The 23065-nt window shown below is 42.8% G+C and overlaps 1 protein-coding gene and 2 non-coding genes across 3 annotated transcripts; all 3 read right to left on the bottom strand.

Annotated features, from left to right (window-relative positions):
- Positions 1-5933: 5933 nt before the first annotated feature.
- Positions 5934-6016, bottom strand: trnas-aga (transfer RNA serine (anticodon AGA)). The gene has a single exon. It is a non-coding gene; the product is annotated as a tRNA-Ser (tRNA).
- Positions 6017-6688: 672 nt separating this feature from the next.
- trnal-uaa (transfer RNA leucine (anticodon UAA)) lies at positions 6689-6771 on the bottom strand. The gene has a single exon. It is a non-coding gene; the product is annotated as a tRNA-Leu (tRNA).
- Positions 6772-15998: 9227 nt separating this feature from the next.
- Positions 15999-19378, bottom strand: LOC137315772 (probable G-protein coupled receptor 139). The gene is made up of 3 exons (XM_067980262.1): positions 19302-19378; positions 19194-19213; positions 15999-16936 (listed from the first exon to the last, which is right to left on the bottom strand). The coding sequence occupies exons 1-3, from the start codon at positions 19376-19378 to the stop codon at positions 15999-16001; spliced, it is 1035 nt and encodes a 344-aa protein (XP_067836363.1).
- Positions 19379-23065: the final 3687 nt, after the last annotated feature.

Raw genomic sequence — 23065 nt, 5'->3', positions numbered from 1 at the left:
ACCACGCGGGTATAAATCCATGGGATTTTGAACCCAATGCCTTAAGCACGCAGCCATCCTACTCCCTGAGTTAAGATGGTGGTGAGTGTCCCCGAGTGGTTCAGGCGATGGACTAAAAATCTATTGGGATCGATCCGCGCAGGTTCGGATCCTGCCGACTGGGGATCCCATTATCTGCATTTTAACATGCAGCAAACTTCTTGTGGAATTACTCATTCTTTAGTGAATTAAAAATGCACGGCTTTCAACACCTCGAGTTTTATGCTCATTGGAATTGATGTGCAAGATTTCACAAAATCTACGATGGGAATAGAACAAAAATGTGCCAAATTACCGATCGTCTGTCTCTCTCTGTGTGTTTGAGTCACTCCATGTGCGCATGTCCGTGTGTGTGTGGGCCTCACATTTTCTCCGTTTTTCTGAATGGGTCTCTGTCTCTTTCTTTCTCTCCCTCACTCTCTCCCGCGTTCCTCACATAATTTGACTCTGGACATGATCCAACAAAGAGATGGAAAAGTGGCCGCTCAGTCTTATTTAACCAGTGGCCCGTGGAAAGTTAAATAAAGTGTCATTGAGCAACAGGCCGAGTGGTTAAGGACTGAAGATCCAATTGTTTTGCACCCGGGTGAACCCCACTCCCGGTAGGTCTTTAATTTAATCCCGTTACACTTTCATACTGCTCAGTTCCACTCGTTTTACATCTGCATTATGTAATTGTTATTTTGTCATTGCTGTTTGTGGGATCTTGATGCGCGCATTTTGAAAACCTGGACGACAATCCTCCCTCAATAAACACCACCAAAAAATAGATTAACTGGCCATCCTTCTCATTGCTGTATGTGGGATATTTGTTGTCAGAACCACAATAACAAGCAACAATTGAAACTCTTTAATTTAATCCTGTTACACTTTCATACCGCTCAGTTCCACTCGTTTTCCATCTGTATTATGTACCTGTTACTTTGTAATTGCGGTTTGTGGGACTTTGCTTTGCGCATGGCTGGAAACCTGGACGATAATCTTTCCTCAAACAACACCACCAAAAAACAGATTAACTGTTGGTTCTGACAACGAGGTGAAGGGTGAGGCAGAGAGCAGCTTTTAAAATCGCTGGAATATCAGTGAAATTAAATTGTGGAAAGTGGGATGGTCCGAGTTTGTTTTTAAGTGTATTTTTAGCATCCAATATTGCAGATAAATTGCAAGAGAAATGAAAGTGAATCTGTTAAAGGCAGCAAAAGCGTAACCTACTCGTCGGGGAATTGAATCCTGGTCTCCAGCGTGGATTTTTCTCTCTGAATAAACAGATTCCAATGATGAAAATGTGACAGGAACATTCTCTCCAACTCGAATTAAATATAAGACACTTGGAAATCCATGAACACACATTGATAGCCTCATGGTCGCACTGGGTCTGGATATGGAATGGCCGGTTCAAATCACTGGAGAATGACAAGAATCCCACGGTTTAATTCTGTTTGGGAATCAAATCACTTCTTTAAATTTTTAAAATATAGCATCGAGCATTATAGGAACATAAGAAGATAAAATAGGAGCAGGAGTCGGCCATCCGGCCCCTCGAGCCTGCACCGACATTCAATAAGATCATGGCTGATCTTCGAGCTCAACTCCACTTCCCGCCCGATCCCAATATCCCTTGATTCCCCGAGAGTCCAAAAAATTATCGATCTCAGTTTTGAATATATTGAATGACTCAGCATCCACAGCCCTCTGCGATGGAGAATTCCAAAGATTCACAACCCTCTGCGTGAAGAAATTCCTCCTCATCTCAGTCTTGAATGGCCGACCCCTTACCCTGAGACTATGCCCCCCAGTTCTCGACTCTCCAGCCAGAGAAATCAGCCTCTCGGCATGTACCCTGTCAAGCGCCCTCATAATCTTATATGTTCCAATGAAATCACCTCACATTCTTCTAAACTCCAGAAAGTATAGTCCCATTCTACTCAATCTCTCTTCATAGGACAAACCTCTCACCCGAGGAAGTAATTTGGTGAACCTTCGTTGCACCGCCTCAAAGGCAAGTATATCCTTCCTTAGATAAGGAGACCAAAACTCTGTGCAGTATTCCAGTTGAGGTCTCACCAATGCCCTGTACAACTGTAGTAAGACTTCCTTACTGTTGTACTCCAACTCTCTTGCAATAAACGCCAACATGCCGTTTGCCTTCCTCATTGCTTGCTGCACCTGCATAATCACTTTTTTGTGTTTCTTGTACAAGGACACCCAATTCTCCCTGAACACCAACTTTTACTAGTTTCTCACCATATAAAAATATTCTGATTTTCTATTCTTCCTACCGAAGTGAATAACCTCACATTTCCCCACATTTTACTCCACCTGCTACCTTCTTGCCCATTCACTTAGCCTGTCTATGTCCCTTTGCAGACTCTTTGTGTCCTCCTCTCAGCTTACTTTCCCACCTAGCTTTGTATCAGCAGCAAACTTGGATACATTACACTCGGTCCGTGCATCTAAGTCATCAATATAGATTGTAAATAACTGAGGCCAAAGCTCCGATCCTTGCGGCACCCCACTCGTTACAGCCTGCCAACTTGAAAATGACCCATTTATCCTCATACTCTTTACTGTCCATCAACCAATCCTCTATCCGTGCTAATGGATTACCCAAACTCCATGAACCGAATGTCTTTTGAAAATCCAAATATACGACATCCATTGGTTCCCCTTCAACTATCCTGCTAGTTGCATCCTCAAAAAACTCTAATAAATTTGTCAAACACGATTCCGCTTTCATAAAACCATGTTGACTCTGCCGAATCATATTATGATGTTCTTAGTGCCATGTTACCACTTCCTTAATAATGGATTCCAGCATTTTCCCGACGGCAGAGGTCAGGCTAATTGACGTGCAGCTCCCTGTTTTCTCTCCCCCTCCCTTCTTGAATAGCGGGATAACATTTGCTATCTTCCAATCACTGGGACAATTCCAGAATCTAGAGAATTTGGGAAGATCATAACCGATGCATCCACTATCTCTGCAGCCACCTCTTTTAGAACTCTCGGATGTCGGTCATCAGGTTCAGGGGATTTGTCGGCTTTTAGTCTCATGAGTTCGTCCAGTACTTTTTCTCTAGCGATATGAATTGTATTAAGTTCCTTCCTCTCATTTACCCCTGGTTCCCCATTATTTCTGTTCTGCTTTTTGTGTCTTCCACTGTGAAAACAGAGAAACAAATATTTGTTTAACGTATCTGCCACTTCCTGATTACCTATGAAAATTTCTCCTGTCTCAGCGTCTAAGAGGCCAACGTTTACTTTTGCTGCTCTCTTCCTTTTTACATCGAAACATAGAAACAAAGAAAATAGGAGCAGGAGTCGGCCTTTCGGCCCTTCGAGCCTGCTCCGCCATTCAATACGATCATAGCTGATTCTTTATCTCAATAACACATTCCCGCTCTCTCCCCATACCCCTTGACGACTTCTGTGTCGAGAAATCTATCAATGTCCTTCTTAAATATTTTCAGTGACATGGCCTCCACAGGCTTCTGGGTAGAGAATTCCATTGGTTCACCACCCTCTGAGTGAAGAAATTTCTCCTCATCTCAGTCCTAAATGTCCTGCTCCGTTTCCGAGCCTGTGACCCCTCGTTCTGGACCCCCCCCCCCCCCCCCCGCAGGGGAAACATCCTCCTTGCATCCAGCCTGTCCAGCCCTGCCAGAGTTTTATACGTTTCAATGAGATCCCCTCTTTTTCTTCTAAACTCTAGTGAATACAGGCTTAGTCGACCCAATATCTCCTCATACGACAGTGCTGCTATCCCAAGAATCAGTCTATTGAAACTTCGCTGCACTCCCTCTATGGCAAGTATATCCTTTCTTAGGTAAGGAGGCCAAAACTGCACACAAACAGGTGTGGTCTCACCAAGGCCCTGTATAACTGCAGTGAGACATCTTTTCTCCTGTACTCAAATCCACTTGCAATGAAGGCCAACATACCATTCGCCTTCCTAACTGCTTGCTGCACCTGCATGCTTGCTTTCAGTGATTGGTGTACAAGGACACCCAGGTCCTTTTGTACATCAACGTTTCCCAATCTATCACAATTTAAATAATACTCTGCCTTTCTGTTTTTCCATCCGAAGTGGATAACTTCACATTTATCCACGTTATACTGCACCTGCCATGTATTTGCACACTCCATCAACTTGTCTAAATCGCATTGAAGCCTCTTTGCATCATCCTCACAACTCACCATCCCACCTAGTTTTGTATCATCATCAAACTTGGAAATATTACATTTGGTTGCCTCATCCAAATAAGGGGGCAAAGAACGGATCCCCGCGGTACCCCACTAGTTACCACATGCAACCCCATTTATTCCTACTCTCTGTTTCCTGTCTGTCAACCAATTTGCAATCCATGCCAGTATGTTACCCCCAATCCCTTGTGCTTTAAGTTTGCACACGAACCTCTTATGTGGGAGTTTCTCAAAGGCCTTCTGAAAATCATAATGCACCACATCAATTGGTTTCCCCCTTATCTATCCTACCAGTTACACCCTCAAAAACCTCCAGTCGGTTTGTCAAACAAGATTTCCCTTTCGTAAATCTATGTTGACTTTGTCTAATCCCATTGATACTTTCGAAGTGTCCTGTTATCATATCATTTATAATAGACTCGAAGTGAGACACACACACAGACACAATACACACACTGACACAGCAGACACTGATACACATATGGACTCTCACACACACCGATACACACACTGACAGACAGATGTAGGTTGAAACGCAGATGTGAGGGGTCTGAAAAGAAAGTTCTGAACCATAGTCGGCAGGAATTCGAACCTGCACGGGGAGACCCCAATGAATTTTTTATCCATCGCCCGAAACAACCCCCGCCACGACTGCTTGAGTTGAGCTCAATGTTGCTCACTGAAAATTGCCACGATCCATCGCTCTGCAACAGACGGGCACCAAGACCGACCATGTCTCTGTGTGTAATGTGTGTGTGTCTCACTTTTTCTAAGCTTTTCTGTGTGAGTGTCCGTTTCTCTCTCTTTCTCTCAATAGTCCAATGTTCCGTTTGTCTTCTGGATTACCTGCTGCACCTGCATGTTGACTTTTTGCGTTTCATGTACGAGGACACCCAGATCCCTCTGTACCGCAGCATTTTGTAGTATTTCTCCATTCAAATAATATTTTGCTTTTATATTTTTCCTTCCAAAGTGGGTGAATTCACATTTTCTAACATTATATTCCATCTGACAAACATTTGCCCATTCCCTTAACCTGTCAATATCCCTTTGCAGATACTTTGTGTCATGCTCGCAATTTGTTTTTCCACCTATCTTCGTATCATCAGCAAATTTGGCCACAATACACTCTGTCCCTTCATCCAAGTCATTGATATATAATGTAAATAGTTGAGACCCCAGCACTGATCCCTGCGGCACCCACCAGTTACAGATTGCCATTTTGAAAATGTCCCTTTTATCCCGACTCTTTGTTTTCTGTTAGGCAGCCAATCCTCAATCTATGAGCTCTTATCTTGTGCCTGTTATTCTCTGCGAGGTAAAGGCCAGAAGCAGTGGCTGCAGCGTGGCAGGAAGCGGCAGAAGGCACGGGTGGGTGCAAGCATGGAGAATAACAAGCAGCAGGGATACCACCTTTTATGTGGCACCTTATCGAATGCCTTTTGGAAATCCAAATATACTGCATCTATTTGTTCCCCTTTATCCACCCTGCTCGTTACCACCTCAAAAACTCGAATAAAATTGTCAGACACAATTTCCCATTCATAAAACCATGTTGACTATTCGAGATTGTATTATGAGTCCGCGAATGTCCTGCTCCTACTTCTTAATAATGGATTCTCACATTTTCATTTCACACACACTCGGATTGGTTGAAACGCAGAGATGAAAGGTATGAAAAGAAAAATCTAAGCCGTAGTCGGCAGGATTCGAACCTGCGCGGGGGAGACCCCAATGGATTTCTAGTCCATCGCCTTAACCACTCGGCCACGACTACTTGCTCAAATTGCGATGCTGCTCACTTAAAATCGCAATAATCCAGCGCTCTGCGACACCGAGCCGCAGAACTTGAACAGGTGTCAGCCGTCGCTCAGGTGGATCGGGTGCTCAGGCGAGTCACTCGTTAGTATCGTGATGAATAACACCAGCTATCAGACAATTAAACCTCGATTCAAATCCACGTGGAACAATGAATTTCTACTGCCTTCAAAACCTTCGTTTTCATTTGTCTCCAACATTGGATGTGTGAAAAAACACTAATAAACTAACTCGGACAATCCCACTTTCCACAGTATAATTTCACTGATATTTCAGCGATTTTAAATCTTGCTCTCTGCGTCACCTCGATGTCAGAACCACAATAATGAGCAAGAAATGAAAGGCAGAGTTGTGAGCAGACCCGGGCTAATTCAGCACCCCGAGGGGGTGATGGAGGCAGATTCAATCATGGCTTTCAAAACGGAACGGGAGAAGGACTTGAAAGGAAAAAAAATGCAGGGCTCCGGGGATACGGAGAGGGAGTGGGACGAGCTGGATTCGTCTTGCATCGAGCCGGCACGGACTTGATGTGCCGAGAGGCCTCCTTCCGTGCTGTCACCTTTCCATGATTCTGTGATGCAAATGGTAGGAGAGTCAATGAGCAGCAAAAAAATGCGACGGTAATAACAACTACCAGGAGTGGGGTTCGAACACACGCGGGTATAAATCCATTGGATCTTAAGTCCAACGCCTTAACCACTCGGCCATCCTGGTTCGTCCACATTTGAGTTTTATGTGTAATATACTTGAGTGTCACTTCTACTACGCTTTTCTTTGTCATCAAATAAATGCTGACAACAGATTCACTGAAATTCGAAGAATGTCCAACGCAACTTGTGGTGAATGTTCATCACCAGACGACACCAGCTCCTCGTTAGTATCGTGGTGAGTCTCCTCGCCTGTTATTCGGGCACCCGTTAGTGTAGTGTTGAGGGACAGAGAGAGTCAGGCATCGGAAAGGGCGCAGAGGAGGTTTGCCAGAAAGATCTCACATGCAGCAATGAAAAGGATGGCCAGTTCATCTGCTTTTTGGTGGTGTTGATTATCGTCCAGGTTTCGAAATTTGAGGAAAGCAAGTTCCCACAAACAGCAATGACAGAGTGACAGGTGCATGAGGCAGATGGAACAAGAGTGTCAATGAGCAGCATCAAAATGTAACGGAAATAGGATTCAAAACATCCCAATTACAGAATCAGATGGATTTTGAATCCAATGCCTTGACCACGCGGCCATTCTAGCCGTTGAGTTGACTGAATGGTGAGTGTCCCCGAGGGGTTCAGACGATGGACTAGAAATCCATTGGGATCTCTCCGCGCAGGTTCGGATCTTGCCGACTGCGGATCCCATTATCTGCGTTTCAACATGCAGCCAACTTCTTGTGGAATTCCTCATTCTTTCGTGAATTAAAAATGCACGGCTTTTAACACCTCGAGTTGTATGCTCATTGGAATTGATCTGCATGATTTCACGGAATCGACGATCGAAATAGAACAAAAATGTGCCAAATGACCGATTATCTGTCTCTCTCTGTATGTTTGAGTCACCCGATGTGTATATTTCCGTGTGTGTGTGTGTGTGTGTGTGTGTGCGCACGCACCTCACACTTTCTCCGTTTTTCTGAATGGTTTTCTGTCTCTTTCTTTCTCTCTCTCACTCTCTCCCGCGTTCCTCACATAATTCGACTCTGGACATGATCCAACAAAGAGATGGAAAAGTGGTCGCTCAGTCTTCTTTCACCAGTGGCCCGTGGAAAGTTAAATAAAGTGTCATGAAGCACCAGACCGAGTGGTTAAGGACTGAGATCCAATTATGTGACACCAGGGTGAACCCCACTCCCGGTAGCTCTTTAATTTAATCCCGTTACACTTTCATACTGCTCAGGTCCACTCGTTTTCCATCGGCATTATGTATCTGTTACTTTGTCATTTCGGTTTGTGGGACCTTGTTGTGCGCATGCTTCGAAACCTGGATGATAATCCTCCCTCAATCAACACCACCAAAAAACAGATTAACTGTTGGTTCTGACATCGAGGTGAAGGGTGAGGCAGAGAGCAGCTTTTAAAATCGCTGGAATATCAGTGAAATTAAATTGTGGAAAGTGGGATGGTCCGAGTTTGTCTTTCAGTGTATTTTCCGCATCCAATATTGCAGATAAATTACAGGAGAAATGAAAGTGAATCTGTTAAAGACAACAAAAGTGTAACCTCCCAGCCGGGGAATTGAATGCTGGTGTCCCGCGTGGATTTTTCTCTCTCTGAGTACACAGATTTCAATGTTGAAAACGTGACAGGAACATTCTCTCCAACACGAATTAAATATAAGACACTTGGAAATCCATGAACACACATTGATAGCCTTATGGTAGCACTGGGTCTGGATATGGAATGGCCGGTTCAAATCACTGGAGAATGACAAGAATCCCATCGTTTTAATTCTGTTTGGGAATCAAATCACTTCTTTAAATTTTTAAAATATAGCATCGAGCATTATAGGAACATAAGAAGATAAAATAGGAGCAGGAGTCGGCCATCCGGCCCCTCGAGCCTGCACCGCCATTCAATAAGATCATGGCTGATCTTCGACCTCAACTCCACTTCCCGCCCGATCCCCATATCCCTTGATTCCCCGAGAGTCCAAAAAATTATCGATCTCAGCCTTGAATATATTGAATGACTCAGCATCCACAGCCCTCTGCGATAGAGAATTCCAAAGATTCACAACCCTCTGCGTGAAGAAATTCCTCCTCATCTCAGTCTTAAATGGCCGACCCCTTACCCTGAGACTCTGCCCCCTAGTTCTCGACTCTCCAGCCAGAGAAATCAGCCTCTCGGCATCTACCCTGTCAAGCACCCTCATAATCTTATATGTTCCAATGAAATCACCTCACATTCTTCTAAACTCCAGAAAGTATAGTCAAATTCTATTCAACCTCTCTTCATAGGACAAACCTCTCACCCCAGGAATTAATCGAGTGAACCTTCGTCACACCGCCTCTGAGGCAAGTATATCCTTCCTTAGATAAGGAGACCAAAACTCTGCGCAATACTCCAGGTGAGGTCTCACCAATGCCATATACAACTGTAGTAAGACTTCCTTACTGTTGTACTCCAACCCCCTTGCAATAAACGCCAACATGCCATTTGCCTTCCTCATTGCTTGCTGCACCTGCATAATCACTTTTTGTGTTTCTTGTGCGAGGACACCCAATTCTCCCTGAACACCAAATTTTACTAATTTCTCAACATATAAAAATATTCTGCTATTCTATTCTTCATACCGAATTGTAAAACCTCACAATTCCCCACATTATACTCCACCTGGCACCTTCTTACCCATTCACTTAGCCTGTCTATATCCCTTTGCAGACTCTTTGTGTCCTCCTCACAGCTTACTTTCACACCTAGCTTTGTATCATCAGCAAACTTGGATACATTACACTCGGTCCGTTCATCTAAGTCATTGATATAGATTGTAAATAGCTGAGGCCCAAGCACCGATCCTTGCGGTACCCCACTCCTGACAGCCTGCCAACCTGAAAATGACCCATTTATCCGTACTCTATTTTCTGTCCGTTAACCAATCCTCTATCCGTGCTGATGGATTATCCCAACTCCATGAACGCTTACATTGTGCAACAAACTTTGATGTGGCATCTTATCGAATGTCTTTTGAAAATCCAAATATAGGACATCCATTGGTTCCCCGTTATCGATCCTGCGAGTTGCATCCTCAAAAAACTCTAATAAATTTGACAAACACGATTCCCCTTTCATAAAACCATGTTGACTCTGCCTAATCATATTATGATGTTTTAAGTGCCCTGTTACCACTTCCTTAATAATGGATTCCAGCATTTTCCCAACGGCAGAGGTCAGGCTAATTGCTGTGCGGTTCCTTGTTTTCTCTCCCCTCCCTTCTTGAACAGCGGGATAATATATGCTATCTTCCAATCCACTGGGACCATTCCAGAATCTAGAGAATTTGGGAAGGTCATAACCGATGCATCCACCATCTCTGCAGCCACCTCTTTTAGAACCCACGGATGTTGGCCATCGGGTTCAGGGGATTTGTCGGCTTTTAGTCCCATGAGTTTGTCCAGTACTTTTTATCCAGTGATATTAATTGTATTAAGTTCCTTCCTCTCATTTACCCACTGGTTCCCCATTATTCTTGTTGTGCTTTTTGTGTCTTCCACTCTGAAAACAGATAAAAAAATATTTGTTTAACGGATCTGCCACTTTCTGATTACCTATTTTAATTTCTCCTGTCTCAGCCTGTAAGGGACCAACGTTTACTTTTGCTACTCTCTTCCTTTTTACATCGAAACATGGAAACAAAGAAAATAGGAGGAGAAGTAGACCATTCGGTCCTTCGAGCCTGCTCTCCCATTCAATATGATTATGGCTGATTCTTTATCTCAATGCCATATTCTCGCTCTCTCCCCATACCCCTTGATGCCTTCTGTGTCTAGAAATCTTTCAATGTCCTTCTTAAATATACTCAGTGACATTCTGGGTCGAGAATTCCATTGCTTCACCACCCTGTGAGTGAAGAAATTTCTCCTCATCTCAGTCCGAAATGTCCTGCTCCGTTTCCGAGCCTGTGACCCCTCGTTCTGGACCCCCCCAGTCAGGGTAAACATCCTCCTTGCATCCAGCCTGTCTTGCCCTGCCAGAGTTTTATACGTTTCAATGAGATCCCCTCTTATTCTTCTAAACTCTAGTGAATACAGGCTTAGTCGACGCAATATCTCCTCATACGACAACGCTGCTGTACCAAGAATCAATCTGGTGAAACTTCGCTTCACTCCCTCCATGGCAAGTATATCCTTTCTTAGGTAAGGAGGCCAAAACTGCACACAAACAGGTGTGGTCTCACCAAGGCCCTGTATAACTGCAGTGAGACTTCTTTTCTCCTGCACTCAAATCCACTTGTAATGAAGGCCAACATACCATTCGCCTTCCTAACTGCTTGCTGCACCTGCATGCTTGCTTTCAGTGATTGGTGTACAAGGACACACAGGTCATTTTTTATATCAACGTTTCCCAATCTATCACAAATTAAATAATACTCTGCCTTTCTGTTTTTCCATCCGAAGTGGATAACTTCACATTTATCCACGTTATACTGCATCTGCCGTGTATTTGCCCACTCCATCAACTTGTCCAAATCGCCTTGAAGCCTCTTTGCATCATCCTCACAACTCACCACCCCACCCAGTTTGGTATCATCATCAAACTTGGAAATATTACATTTGGTTGCCTCATCCAAATAAGGGGGGCAAAGAACGGATCCTCGCGGTACCCCACTCGTTACCACCTGCAACCCCGAAAAAGACCCATTTATTCCTACTCTCTGTTTCCTATCTGTTAACCAATTTTCAATCCATGCCAGTATGTTACCCCCAATCCCTTGTGCTTTAAGTTTGCACACGAACCTCTTATGTGGGAGTTTCTCAAAGGCCTTCTGCAAATCATAATGCACCACATCCATTGGTTTCCCCCTTATCTATCCTACCAGTTACACCCTCAAAAACCTCCAGTAGGTTTGTCAAACAAGATTTCCCTTTCATAAATCCATGTTGACTTTGTCTAATCCCATTGATACTTTCGAAGTGTCCTGTTATCATATATTTTACAATAGACTCGAGCATTTTCCCTACTACTGATGTTAGGCTAACCGGTCTGTCGTTCCCTGTTTTCTCTCTCCCCCCCGCCCCCACTTTTCTAAATAGTGTGATTACCTTTGCCACCCTCCAATCTGCAGGGATTTCTCCAAAATCTATGCAATTTTTGAAGATGACAGCCAATGCATCCACTATTTCCATAGCTAACTATTTTAATACTCTGGGATGCAGATTATCAGCCGTGGGGATTTATCGGCTTTCAGTCCCAATAATTTCTCCAGCACTATTTTTTTACAAACACTAATTTCCTTTAACACCTCCTTCTCACGAGACCCTTGGTTCCCGAGCATATCTGGGAAGTTGTTTGTGTCCTCTTCCGTGAAGACAGAACCAAAGTATTTGTTCAATTGCTCTGCCATTTCCTTGTTCCCCATTATAAATTTCCCGTTTCTGACTGTAAGGCACCAACATTTGTCTTCACTAATCTTTTTCTTTTACATACTTGTAGAAGCTTTAACAGTTTGCTTTTATGTTCCTTGCAAGTTTACTCTCATGCTCTATTTTCCCTTTTTAATCTTTTTTGCTGAATTATAAACTGATCCCAATCCTCAGTCTTGATACATTTTCTGGCAACTTTATATGACTCCTCTTTGGATTTTAAATTATGCTTAATTTCTTTTGTTAGCCATGGTTGGGCCGCTTTTCCTTTTGTGTTTTTGCGCCAGAAAGGAATGTATAATTGATGCAGTTCATGCCTTCATTCCTTAAATGTTAACCATTGCCTATCCACCATCATGGCAATCCCCAATCTATCACAGCCAACTCACTCCTCATTCTTCGTAGTTTCCTTTGTTTAGATTTGGGACCCTAGTTTCGATTGGACTATTTCACTTTCCATCTAAATGAAGAATTCTATCATGTTATGGCCATTCTTTCCAAAAGGACCACGCAAACAAGATCATTAATTAACCCCTTCTCATTGCACAATATCCAATTAGGGATAGCCTGTTCCCGAGTTGTCTCCTCAACGTACTGGTCTAAAAAACCATCTCAGACTCGCTCCAGGAATTCATCCTCCACAGTATTATTACCAATTTGGTTTGGCCAAGTCAAGATGTAGATTAAAGTCACCCATGATAACTACAATGCCCTTGTTACTTGCATCTCTCATTCCCTGTTTGATGCCATTCCCTATATTACCACTGCTGGTATTGATTCATGTTATCATGAAGAATCTTTTTTGTTTTCATTTTATTCCGTTTACCTTATTTTATGGACACTCCGCAAATGGCGGATGAAAATAAAATCAGCAATCATTTTGAGAGAATTGTTGTAACCTGGAGTTCAGGTTACATGAGCTGATGCCTGATTGCTGGACGCTTAACTTTCAAATATTGATTGGTAAAAAATGGTCCTTGCCTGGGCACAGTTTACACTCCAGGGATTTGAGCAGAAAATCGAGGCTGACACTCCAGTGCAGTGCTGAAGGAGCGCTGCACTGTTGGAGATGCCGTCTTTCGGATGAGTCGTGAAACTGAGGACCTCACAGGTGGATGTAAAAGATCCCATGGTACTATTCGAAGAAGAGCAGTGGAGTTCTCCCCGATGTCCTGGCCAATATTTATCACTCAACCAACATCTAAACAGATTATCTCATCATGTTCTTCATTGCTGTTTATGGGAGCTTGCTGTGCTCAAATTGGCTGCCTGCATTACAACAGTGAGTACAGTTAAAAGTATTTCATTGATTGTAAAGCGCTTTGGGACAACGTGACACTGGGAAAGGCGCTATAGACATGCAAGACTTTCTATCTTTCTCATTCTGCATTGGGTCATTTGACTGAGATAATCTGATACACCCCTCTACCCATGATTCCTCTCTTGATTTGTGCTTTTTGCATACATAAATATTGTTTTTTTTAATGTATATACGTGTAGATTGCCCACGTCTATTCTTCTGATTGGAAGAATTTTGATGAAGAAGATTCTCCACGCCCGAAACGATAACCTTTGTTCTTTCAGATTTAGAATATTTTGCTTTTTGTTGCAGTGCTGTGGGACTCTGTCCAGTTTGCTAACACAACAGAAGGGGTAAGAGTACAGGTTGATTTAATACAGAATACAGCAGGTCACTGGGAAAGTTACATACTGTACAGAGCAGCTGATAAAACTCCTGCTGTAAATAAAGGACAGGGTCAGTTACACAAGACTGAGTGACTTTATTGTGCAGCCTCCAGGCATCATCTTTACAACTGTCAAAATTAAACCCAAAACCTGTTCCCCCAGAACAGACATTAACTGGCTCGCCTGCTTCATCTGCTGCTGATCTGCTTCTGCACTCACCCACTCCAAGCTGATTACAATGAGTTGTTTTATGATTATTTCGTACTCTCTGTGTGTTAATCACATTCCTGTCTCTACCTTGCTGTTTTTTTTATCTGTCTGCCTTTCACTGGTTCTGTCTCTCTGTCAATATATTTATCTTTCTCAGTCGTCTTTCTGGCATTTTTCTGTCTTGTTACTTCATCCTCTTTTAATTTCTGTCTCTGTATCACTGTTCCATTTCTATATTTTTTCTCTGTCACCCTTTGCTTCTCTCTTTATATCTCTAGGTTTCTGTCTTCCATCTTTATCTCTTCTTTCCATTTGCCTCGCTGTCCCTCTCGCTCGTTCTCTCCCCACTCTCTCTGTCTATCTCTGTCTTTTTTGCCTTCTCACCCCCTTTTCAACTCTTTCTCTCTCCTTCGCTCTGCCTTTCACTCTCTCTGTTCTGTCTCTCCTTTTCTTTATTTCTCTCTTCACTTTCTCCATCTCCTTCTTTTTTATGAATTCACAATCAACTTTAATTTGGTTGTACGCAGACTACGTAAATGCATAATTAATTTTTGCACATTAGTCCAACATTATCTTTTATACAAATGAAGAAAAAGTAACAGTAAAATTGGATGTTTTTTTCAACATAAAAATACCCATTTCTTCTGTTCAGATACATACATAGTAATTATATTCATAAACATATTTATTTACATAGCTGTCTCCGCAGTTCAGAATTAATTCATTGTGTAAAGTGTTTTGAGATGTGTTAATATAAAGGGCACTGTACAAATTCCGTTTTAATGAATTACATTGTCCATTTGTAGACCAGAAAATATCCGCCTCTTTCTTTTGTTGTCTCACTTTGTCTCTTTTGCTGTCTGTCTCTCTCCTGCACTGATTCTTTCTGTGTCTCCAGTTCTCTTTGTTTCACTTCTTTTGTCACTATCGCCCTGTTTCAATCACTCTTTGCAATTTTCCCTGTGTGCCTCTCACTTTCTGTCCATTTTCCTTCTGCACCTCTGAGTTTCTTTCTCCATTTGTCCACCTGTTTCTCTCAACTAGCTCTCGCTGGTAAATTCCCTCTCTTTCTCTTAATCTGTGTTATTCATTTCCTGTCTCTGATTTCCAATGGAAATATGCTCCTTTCCTGTTTGTGCTTTTTCTCCCTGTATTTCTTTCTCATTATATTTTTCTCCTTTCATGTTTTTCCATCTCTCTTGTCTTTTCTATTTATCTTCCTGTCCCCTCTCTGTTTCTGCCCTTTATTCTTTCTCCCTCTCTCCCTCTTTTCTGTTTTTTTTCTTTTCTTCCTGATTGTCTGTAGCTGTTTCTCCATATAAATCTCTTACTCTGTTTCTTTACGTCTTTCTTCAACTTGTTAACAGTCCTTTTCTCTCTGCCGCTTTCTGCTCTTCGGTCACTTTCACTTTCTTTTTCTCTACGTCTTCCTTTCTATCTCTTTCTTCACTAGTTCTTTCTCAATGATCTGCTTTTCTCTCTGTTTATGGCTCTAACTGTCTCTCATTTCCCCTTTCTATCTGCCTCTTTTTGTAAGTTTATCTCTGTGTGTAACTCTGTCTCTTCCTCTCCATGCCTTTATGTATCTATCTATCAAACGATCTATCTATCTGTTTGTTGGTCTGTCTGTCTGTCTATCTCTCTCTGTCATTCTATCTCTCCATTTATGTGGAGTGCACCCATTCTGATCAGGCCCACAGTCGCTACTTTCATTGACAGGTTTTCCCATTTTGCAGGGCGGCCATTTCGTTGAAGTCCAGTTGAGCTCTTTCGTGCCGCCTGTTGGAGCAACAATTCATGTGTTGTCTGCAGAGCGAATCACGCCTCAATGGGGCAGATTATCAATATAATGTAACATCAGAATCAGATGTAAAATTATTTCAGCGAATATAAAATGTACTTTCCATCCGGTGGGTAGTGCAGGGGGTGGAGTATGAAATGGCTAGAAATAGTTATTGTGCTTGAAACCCTTCAGCCCTTTCTACGATTTAACGAATTTAACAATTAGATTGAGTGGGTATTTCACCGCGTTCTTCAGCTCCTCTCTGAATTTAGCCTTGGTCAGGACATAAATACACGTGTTTGTGCAGGAACTGAGAATCTGCAGCATTCGTGATGTGGCTTCTGTGATATAACGAGGGTCAGTGTAGGAATTATAATACCGAGTGTCTGAAATTCGCCGATAAATGTTATTTACAACCTGGGTCACCCATAATAGGATAAAACTGCCCGATATACTGAAGAGTAAAATGATGGATTTATTTCGGTTCTCCATCTCTGGATCCTTCTGATTTTCTTCATTGCTGTGGCCCCGGAGTCCCCTGCGGACTCGACTGGCCACTAAAATACGTCTGACCGTCAGAACATTGAGCAGCAAAATCAGAAAGAACGGGACATAAGGGGTTAAAATGAGGTGAACGAACTCAAATGCGGCCCACACTGGGGAAGTGCGGAAGTTCAGTTTAAAGACACAATCCCGGGGAACATTATCAATTATGAGGTAAGGTTGATATATGAAGTACCAGGGAACACTCTCCAAACAGCCCAACACACTCACTGTTCCTATAACTACAGCCGCCGTTTTCTCGGTGCAATATTTTGTTTTAAGATTCTCACAACAAATGGCCAAAAATCGATCAAAGGTGAAAGCGACTGTGAGCCAGACAGAAACCACTGTGGCTGCAGAACCCAAGAACATAATGGGACGACACACGGGAGTAATGAACAAGAATGAATTGGGGAAATAACTTAGACCAACCCGTGTCAATATCAGATCAGTGATAACGACCAGGAGATCGGCCGCTGCCATTCCCAGCAGGTAGCGACTGATACACTTGGAGAGCCCGCACTTTCCTCGGGACAGGATCACAATCGCCAACAAGTTAACTGTAAGAGAGAGACAAGGAAGCAGAGAAATTACTGATCAGACCTGGAGCCAAAGCAGCAATTTGACAGGATCTGAGGTTAAATTTCCAGCTTTGTTGCTGCATCGACCGGTGGAAACTGATTCATTAACCTGGACAGCGCTTTCAGGCTGAGAGATGTTTATAAACTCAATTATCAATGACGAATTGTGAGAGCGATAAAGAAAGTGAATAAATGAGCACCGGATCCACTGGAAGGGCCGAGTGAGAGCGCAGTGTCGGTGGGGAAGAGAGAAGGAGTTTTACCGAGCGGGAATCCGGGTTAAAGCCGAATTTGGGCTCCAGATTGACGGGAAAGAGAGCGAAGGCCGGGAAGGTAAGGGGACAAGGGAGGTGCAGCTGGTTTGTTGCCCTGGGTTAAGAGAACCGACAGAGGCTGGCACAAAACGGGGAAAGGCCGAAAGCGGTGGCCGTAGGTTTGAGGCTTCGGATCGGATTGGAAGAGGCAGCTGGAGACAGAGGCAATGAGTGAGATTGGGAGGGAGACAAGGAAAAGGACATGTCGGAGCAGGAGGGGAGTTAGGAACAGATTGTTTGGGAAAGCGGATAAACTGAAGCAATGGATGAGGAGACAGAGGATTCAATGTGGTGGTTGGAGAGGCTGGGATTCACAGGGAGAGACTGCATCAGAGTGTGAGAGGAAATCTAATCTATCGGTCCCACTAACACAATCCAACTAATACACTGAACGGTTCATTTCAGTGGTTATTGGTGTCAGGGAACAGCTGGTTGGATAAAAAATGTGTTCATTAAATTTACTTTGCACATTCAATTAAAACTAAATTAAAATATATGAATTAAATCAACCACGTTCTTCAGTGAATTCTGCTGATTCTGAGTTTTTGAATACAGTATCCTAATAATTCATTAGGATCAAGAAATCACTAATTCTATTCTTTAAATACATTTGAATTATGTTTATTTATTCAGTCAGTGAATAAGGAAAAGTAACAATCACCAAAACAGACTGAGGCCCTGATAACGATAAACACACCCAGCGAGAGTGCAATAAAACTCTCACAATCTGACAACTTCTTATTGACATCCTCAAGTCACATTTCCTCTTCATAATTGCACTGGAAGCTTCAACAGTTCATTCCGATGAATGATTCACCGCATGGCCGCTTTATCTCTGTCTCTCTCCCATTCTCTCTCTCTCTTTCTCTCTCTCTTCTCACGTTCTTTCTCCCCCTCCCTCTCGTTTTACGTCTCCGTCTCTGTCTCTATCGCTTCTCTATCTATTATTCTGCCATCTCTACTCTTTCTCAATGCCCCTTTTCACATCCGATTCAATCCTAACATCCTGCAGCGCATTCTGTTCCACGGATCCGATTCTCAGTGTCAGTTTTTTAAATTGTGAATCCTCTGTGGAATAGTTTAATGTTACTACAGAAGATCTAAGGCTCCACCTGTTCACCTACACTGTTAACTTCATCTGCAAATCATGGAAGAAACAGAATCAAATGTCTCTTCCCAGACAGACCTCACAATAATTGAAATTCCTTCTCCTGTAATTATAAAGTGCACCATTAGATGGAGTTGTTGTTCAATTCACAAAACGCCAACATCACCGCTGCTGCAAAGAATCCACAGATAAATAGAAGGGCTCAGGATTCCAATGGATACAGTGCAAACTGATTTATCATACCCACAAAACATTGCATTTTACAATGAACTCATCCACCGTGACACAGAGAAGGAGATGTGAAAGTGTCAGCAGCAAACTCAGTTCAGTTGCCAGAACTTTGGAGCTGCGCCAGATACACACAAATGAAATAATATTTCATAAGAGTGAGAACCAATAAATACATTGAAATCCCAGTTAAACTGAACCATGTTACTGGGGAGGGAGGACATTGCGCTGCCTCCTTGTCACACTGCGACCGTGAGCTGTCTCGTTATCAATCACTCAAAACACATTTTTGAAAAAATACTGCAGGACACGTTCTTTCCACAACATGAAACTGTGAAGAGCTCCTGATGGTCTGATACCAGCTCTTAGCCCAGACACCTGATTCCAATACATTCAGTACAGAGAATAATTCAGTGACAATGCCAGGGTTGGACATAAAAAGTTCATTACAGATATAATGGAATTGCTGCAAGACCGAAAGTTTACAATTGAAGAGATGCCATTATTGAACAGTAAACTCAGTGCAGACAATTATCCAGTAACAAGGTCAGGGTTGGATACGCAAAGATCATTACTGCTCACTCCAGTAACTGAAAGAGCAGAGACTCCATCAGTCAACTGGTAGAACAGAACAGGCGACTGTGTGAGACATTCAGGGAGCAAAAATATTTTGCCAAGTACAACAGCACAGTTATCACCGATTTACACCATTAACAGCTGAGATAACAGCTTACCCGGCACTCCAATTACTGCAAGGGCAGGATAGTAAATATCTTCTATCTGATAAATTATTGGATATTCCATTTCTGTGAGAAGCAGTCACTTCCGTTGTTCTGGAAACCATAACTCCGGCAGGTGCTCTGAGCTGATACATTCCAATGAACCCTGATTTATACAGGGGACAAGTGCCCATTGACACGGTTATACTCCTGATCATTGCTATTAGTTACAGTCACTTAAACAAACACATTACATCAGCAGCTTTGACTCCGATATAAATAATGCGGTGGATATATCACAAACATCTCAAAGTCCAGGACATTATCTTAATGAGGCCTCTCTCAGGAATAAAGTTAAAATCTGCGCTCATACAGGACTGATCCAACAATAATGAGCGGCTTCATTTACAGTTTTCATATAATTGTATTGGCCATGTTCACTCTTGGCGATTCATTTATAATTTATACCGATTTATCCGCAGTGTACATTAAATCCAGGGTCTCAAACAGACCCGTTCCACACTTTTCCTGCAGTTTCCCAGTTATAATATGAATTCTGAGTCTCTAACACGAGGAGAGTTAAAGGGCAGGTTGAGGATTGCAGCCTAGAAATGACTGTGGGTGATATTAGGGGACGGAGACTGAAAGTGCCCCATTGAGATTCCTCACTTATCGTAACTTTGACGTCGTATTCGACCCCGTGCTGAGCTTCTGACCCCATATCCTCTTAATCACAAAGACCGCCGACTTCCGGGTCCGGAATAACTCCCGTTCCACTCGCCCTGCCAATCTGCTACTAAAACCCTTACCCGTGCCTTTCTACCCTCTCTGCCCTTTGTTCTCCTCTCTGGTATCTCCGAAAAATTCAACTAATCCAAAACTCTGCTGTCTGCAACCTTTCCCTTACGAACTCCTTCACCAATCATCCAAGCCCTTACTGAGCTGCATTGGCTTCCAGTCTCCGAAGTATTTATTTTTTTCTTTCTTAGAAACTTAAATGCATAAGAACCTCACCCCTCCCTATCTCTGCAAGCTCCCCCAGCTTTACAGCACCTCTCTCTTCTCCTCCACCCCTGGCTGCTTGTGTATCCACAGTCTCTTTGGCCTACTTTTGGCAGCTTATTCTTAAGCCACATCCACGCCCCAGAATGTGCTCCCTAACTCCCCCCATCTCCATTACTCCCTTTCAGGTGTCAGCTGTGATTCAGTGGGTAGCACTCTTGCCTCTGAGTTGGAAGCTGTGAAGATTGTGGGTTCATAGACCAACTCCAGACACTTGAACACTAAATGTTCAGTTCAGTGCTGTACTGAGGTAATGCTGCACTGTCAGAGGTGCCGTCCTTCAGATAAGACGTTAAACCGAGGACCTGTCTGTCCCCTCAAGTCGATGTACAAAATCCCATGGCACTATTGGAAGAAAAGCAGGGAAGTTCTCCCCGGTGATCTGGCCAATATTTATGCCTCAACCAACATCACTAAAACCAGATGATCTGCTAAATTTCACATTATTGTTTGCAAGATCTTGCTGTGTGTAGTTTGGCCGTTGTGTTTCTTACATTACAACAGTATTTCTTCGGCTGCAAAGCACTTTGGAAACAGTGAGATCGTGAAATGCGCTAAAAAATGCAACTGTCTTTCTTTCTTTCTATCCATCGCTTGCTCCAATCTTTTGTCATTTCTACGAATATCTCCTTCTTTGGCTGGGGTCCATTTTTGTCTGATTATCTCTCTGTGAAGCACCTTTAATTTTTATCAATGTTAAAGGCGCTTTATCAATCCAGGTAGTTATTGTTATACTTTACCATCCTCCTCTGTCTTCATCCCACCATTGGTGGCCATTCCTTCACACAACTAAAACCAACCTGATCCCCTCCGTCTCTCGTTTTACATCCCCCTTAAACCCTCCTTGCTGAAGGATTTCATCACACCTGCTGATTCCGTTTGTGCCTTTTACTTCCAGCCCCTGTGAATCCCCTTGGGAATGTTTATTACATTAAAGGCGGTCTGTGAATGCAAGTTGTTGTTGATTTTCATTGGAATGTGTTCATTCGTTGTCCACAGTATGAGTAAAAGTAATTTCTGGGCTAATATTCTTGTACCAGAAAGAGATTTCTATAATAGGCGGATTTGATGAGATACATTAACATCGGCAGCTACTCGGAGAAATCTTTTTGTTCGAACAACATAAATTGGTTTGTCCACAGACAGCACATTGAAATAGGTTTGTCCCACTGTGAGTCAACATTTAGGGAGTCTGCTATCTCAGATGAGACCAGCTACAGTGACTAAGATGATGATTTATTCGTTATTTGTCTTTTTTCTCTTTGGTTATAACTGATTTTACTGCACCCTGGCTGATGACAAGGATGAATCTTTAATAGTTATTCGCTTCGGTTCGGGGCTGTTTCACGTTTTGCCATCCAATCTGCGATATCGCTGTTCCCTGGAGCTGATTGAGAAAGACCCCGTATGTTCTGTCATTGTGTTGTCTTGGTATGAAATTAGATTGTTGTTTTTGGCATGGAAGGGAGAGAGAAATCCACTGGATACTTGTAGACCAGTGGTTCTAACCTTGTTTGTGGAGAGACTCTTAGAATCCATCATTGGATCGAAAACTGTGGAGCAGGGAGCAGTTCTCGGGTTAAAAAAGGACTGTCCATGTGCCAAACCCCATTTAGTCCCACTGTTTGTAGAGATGATTTGGACTTAGACAATCTCTAATTTTGCTGAGAAACAAAACCAGGGTTTGGCAAAATATGAGGAAGACTATAACAACATTAAAGAACGATGCAGGCAGCTTGTCTGGATTGAGCAGACAAGAGGCAGCTGTATTTTAATGTAAAGTGAACGATATTGGAAGCAAATCAATGAATTTGTGTATACAGTTAATGAAAAGACGCCGAATGATGTTGAATAAAATTGAGAATTAAGTACTTAAATGTGTAATTCCATGGAATTGTGACGGCAGCTTCATCAATCATAAACAAATGCAAACAGCATTATGAATTTTATAAGTAGGGTCACACAGTACAAATATAAAGAAGCAATGACAAATGTGTACAAAACATGGGTTGGCCCACATTTCCAGAGTATTGTGTGCAGCTTTGTGCATCCTATTATAGAAACTACATTAAAGGCATAGAAAGCACAGTGTAGATTCACTCTAATGAAGCCAAGGAAGGGAATCTGTATCTGGGCTCAATATTGGAATTATTTCTGCAGAAACAGAGAAGACTGTGGGGAAAACAACGTTTCGGACAAGGAGGGTGAAGAATTTCTAAAATGTGTTTTGGAGAACTTTCTTAATCAGTATGTTTCTCGCCCAAAGAGGAAGGAAGCAGTGCTGGATCCAGTTCTATGGAATGAAGTAGGGCAAGTGGAGTGTGTTTCATTGGGAGAACATCTGGGTAATAGTGATCATAATATAATTAGGATTAAAGTAGTTGCAGAAAGGAACAAATGAAAATCAGCGGTGAAAATACCCAACGGGAAGAGAGACAAGGTCAGTGCTTTGAGAAGGGATAGAACCATAGATCCATTGAAAAGATTCAGCATAGAAGGGGGCCATTTGGCCCATCGAGTCCGCACCAGCTCGTAGAACAACCAGGTGCCCATTCTAATCCCACCTCCCAGCACCCGGTCTGAGCCCTGCAGCTTACAGCACTTTGGCTGCAGATCCAGGGACTTTTTAGAAGAGTCGAGGGTCCCAGCCTCTACCACCAAATCGGGCAGCGAATTCCATACACCCACCACCCTCTGGGTAAAAAAGATT

The sequence above is a fragment of the Heptranchias perlo genome, unplaced genomic scaffold (genome assembly GCF_035084215.1).
Source record: "Heptranchias perlo isolate sHepPer1 unplaced genomic scaffold, sHepPer1.hap1 HAP1_SCAFFOLD_56, whole genome shotgun sequence".
Taxonomy (NCBI): domain Eukaryota; kingdom Metazoa; phylum Chordata; class Chondrichthyes; order Hexanchiformes; family Hexanchidae; genus Heptranchias; species Heptranchias perlo.
Note: the sequence above shows the minus strand (reverse complement) of the source record. Positions and strands in the feature narration are given on the sequence as shown.

What these genes read in the sequence shown, in the direction of transcription:
- LOC137315772 (XM_067980262.1), bottom strand. Translation starts at nt 19,378, where the DNA reads ATGGAATATCCAATAATTTATCAGATAGAAGATATTTACTATCCTGCC. An exon ending in ATTGGAGTGCCGGGTAAGCT is followed by an intron (nt 19,214 to 19,301) that starts GTTATCTCAGCT and finishes TGTCTCACACAG; the next exon opens with TCGCCTGTTCTGTTCTACCA. An exon ending in TCGCCTGTTCTGTTCTACCA is followed by an intron (nt 16,937 to 19,193) that starts GTTGACTGATGG and finishes AGGTCTGATCAG; the next exon opens with TAATTTCTCTGCTTCCTTGT.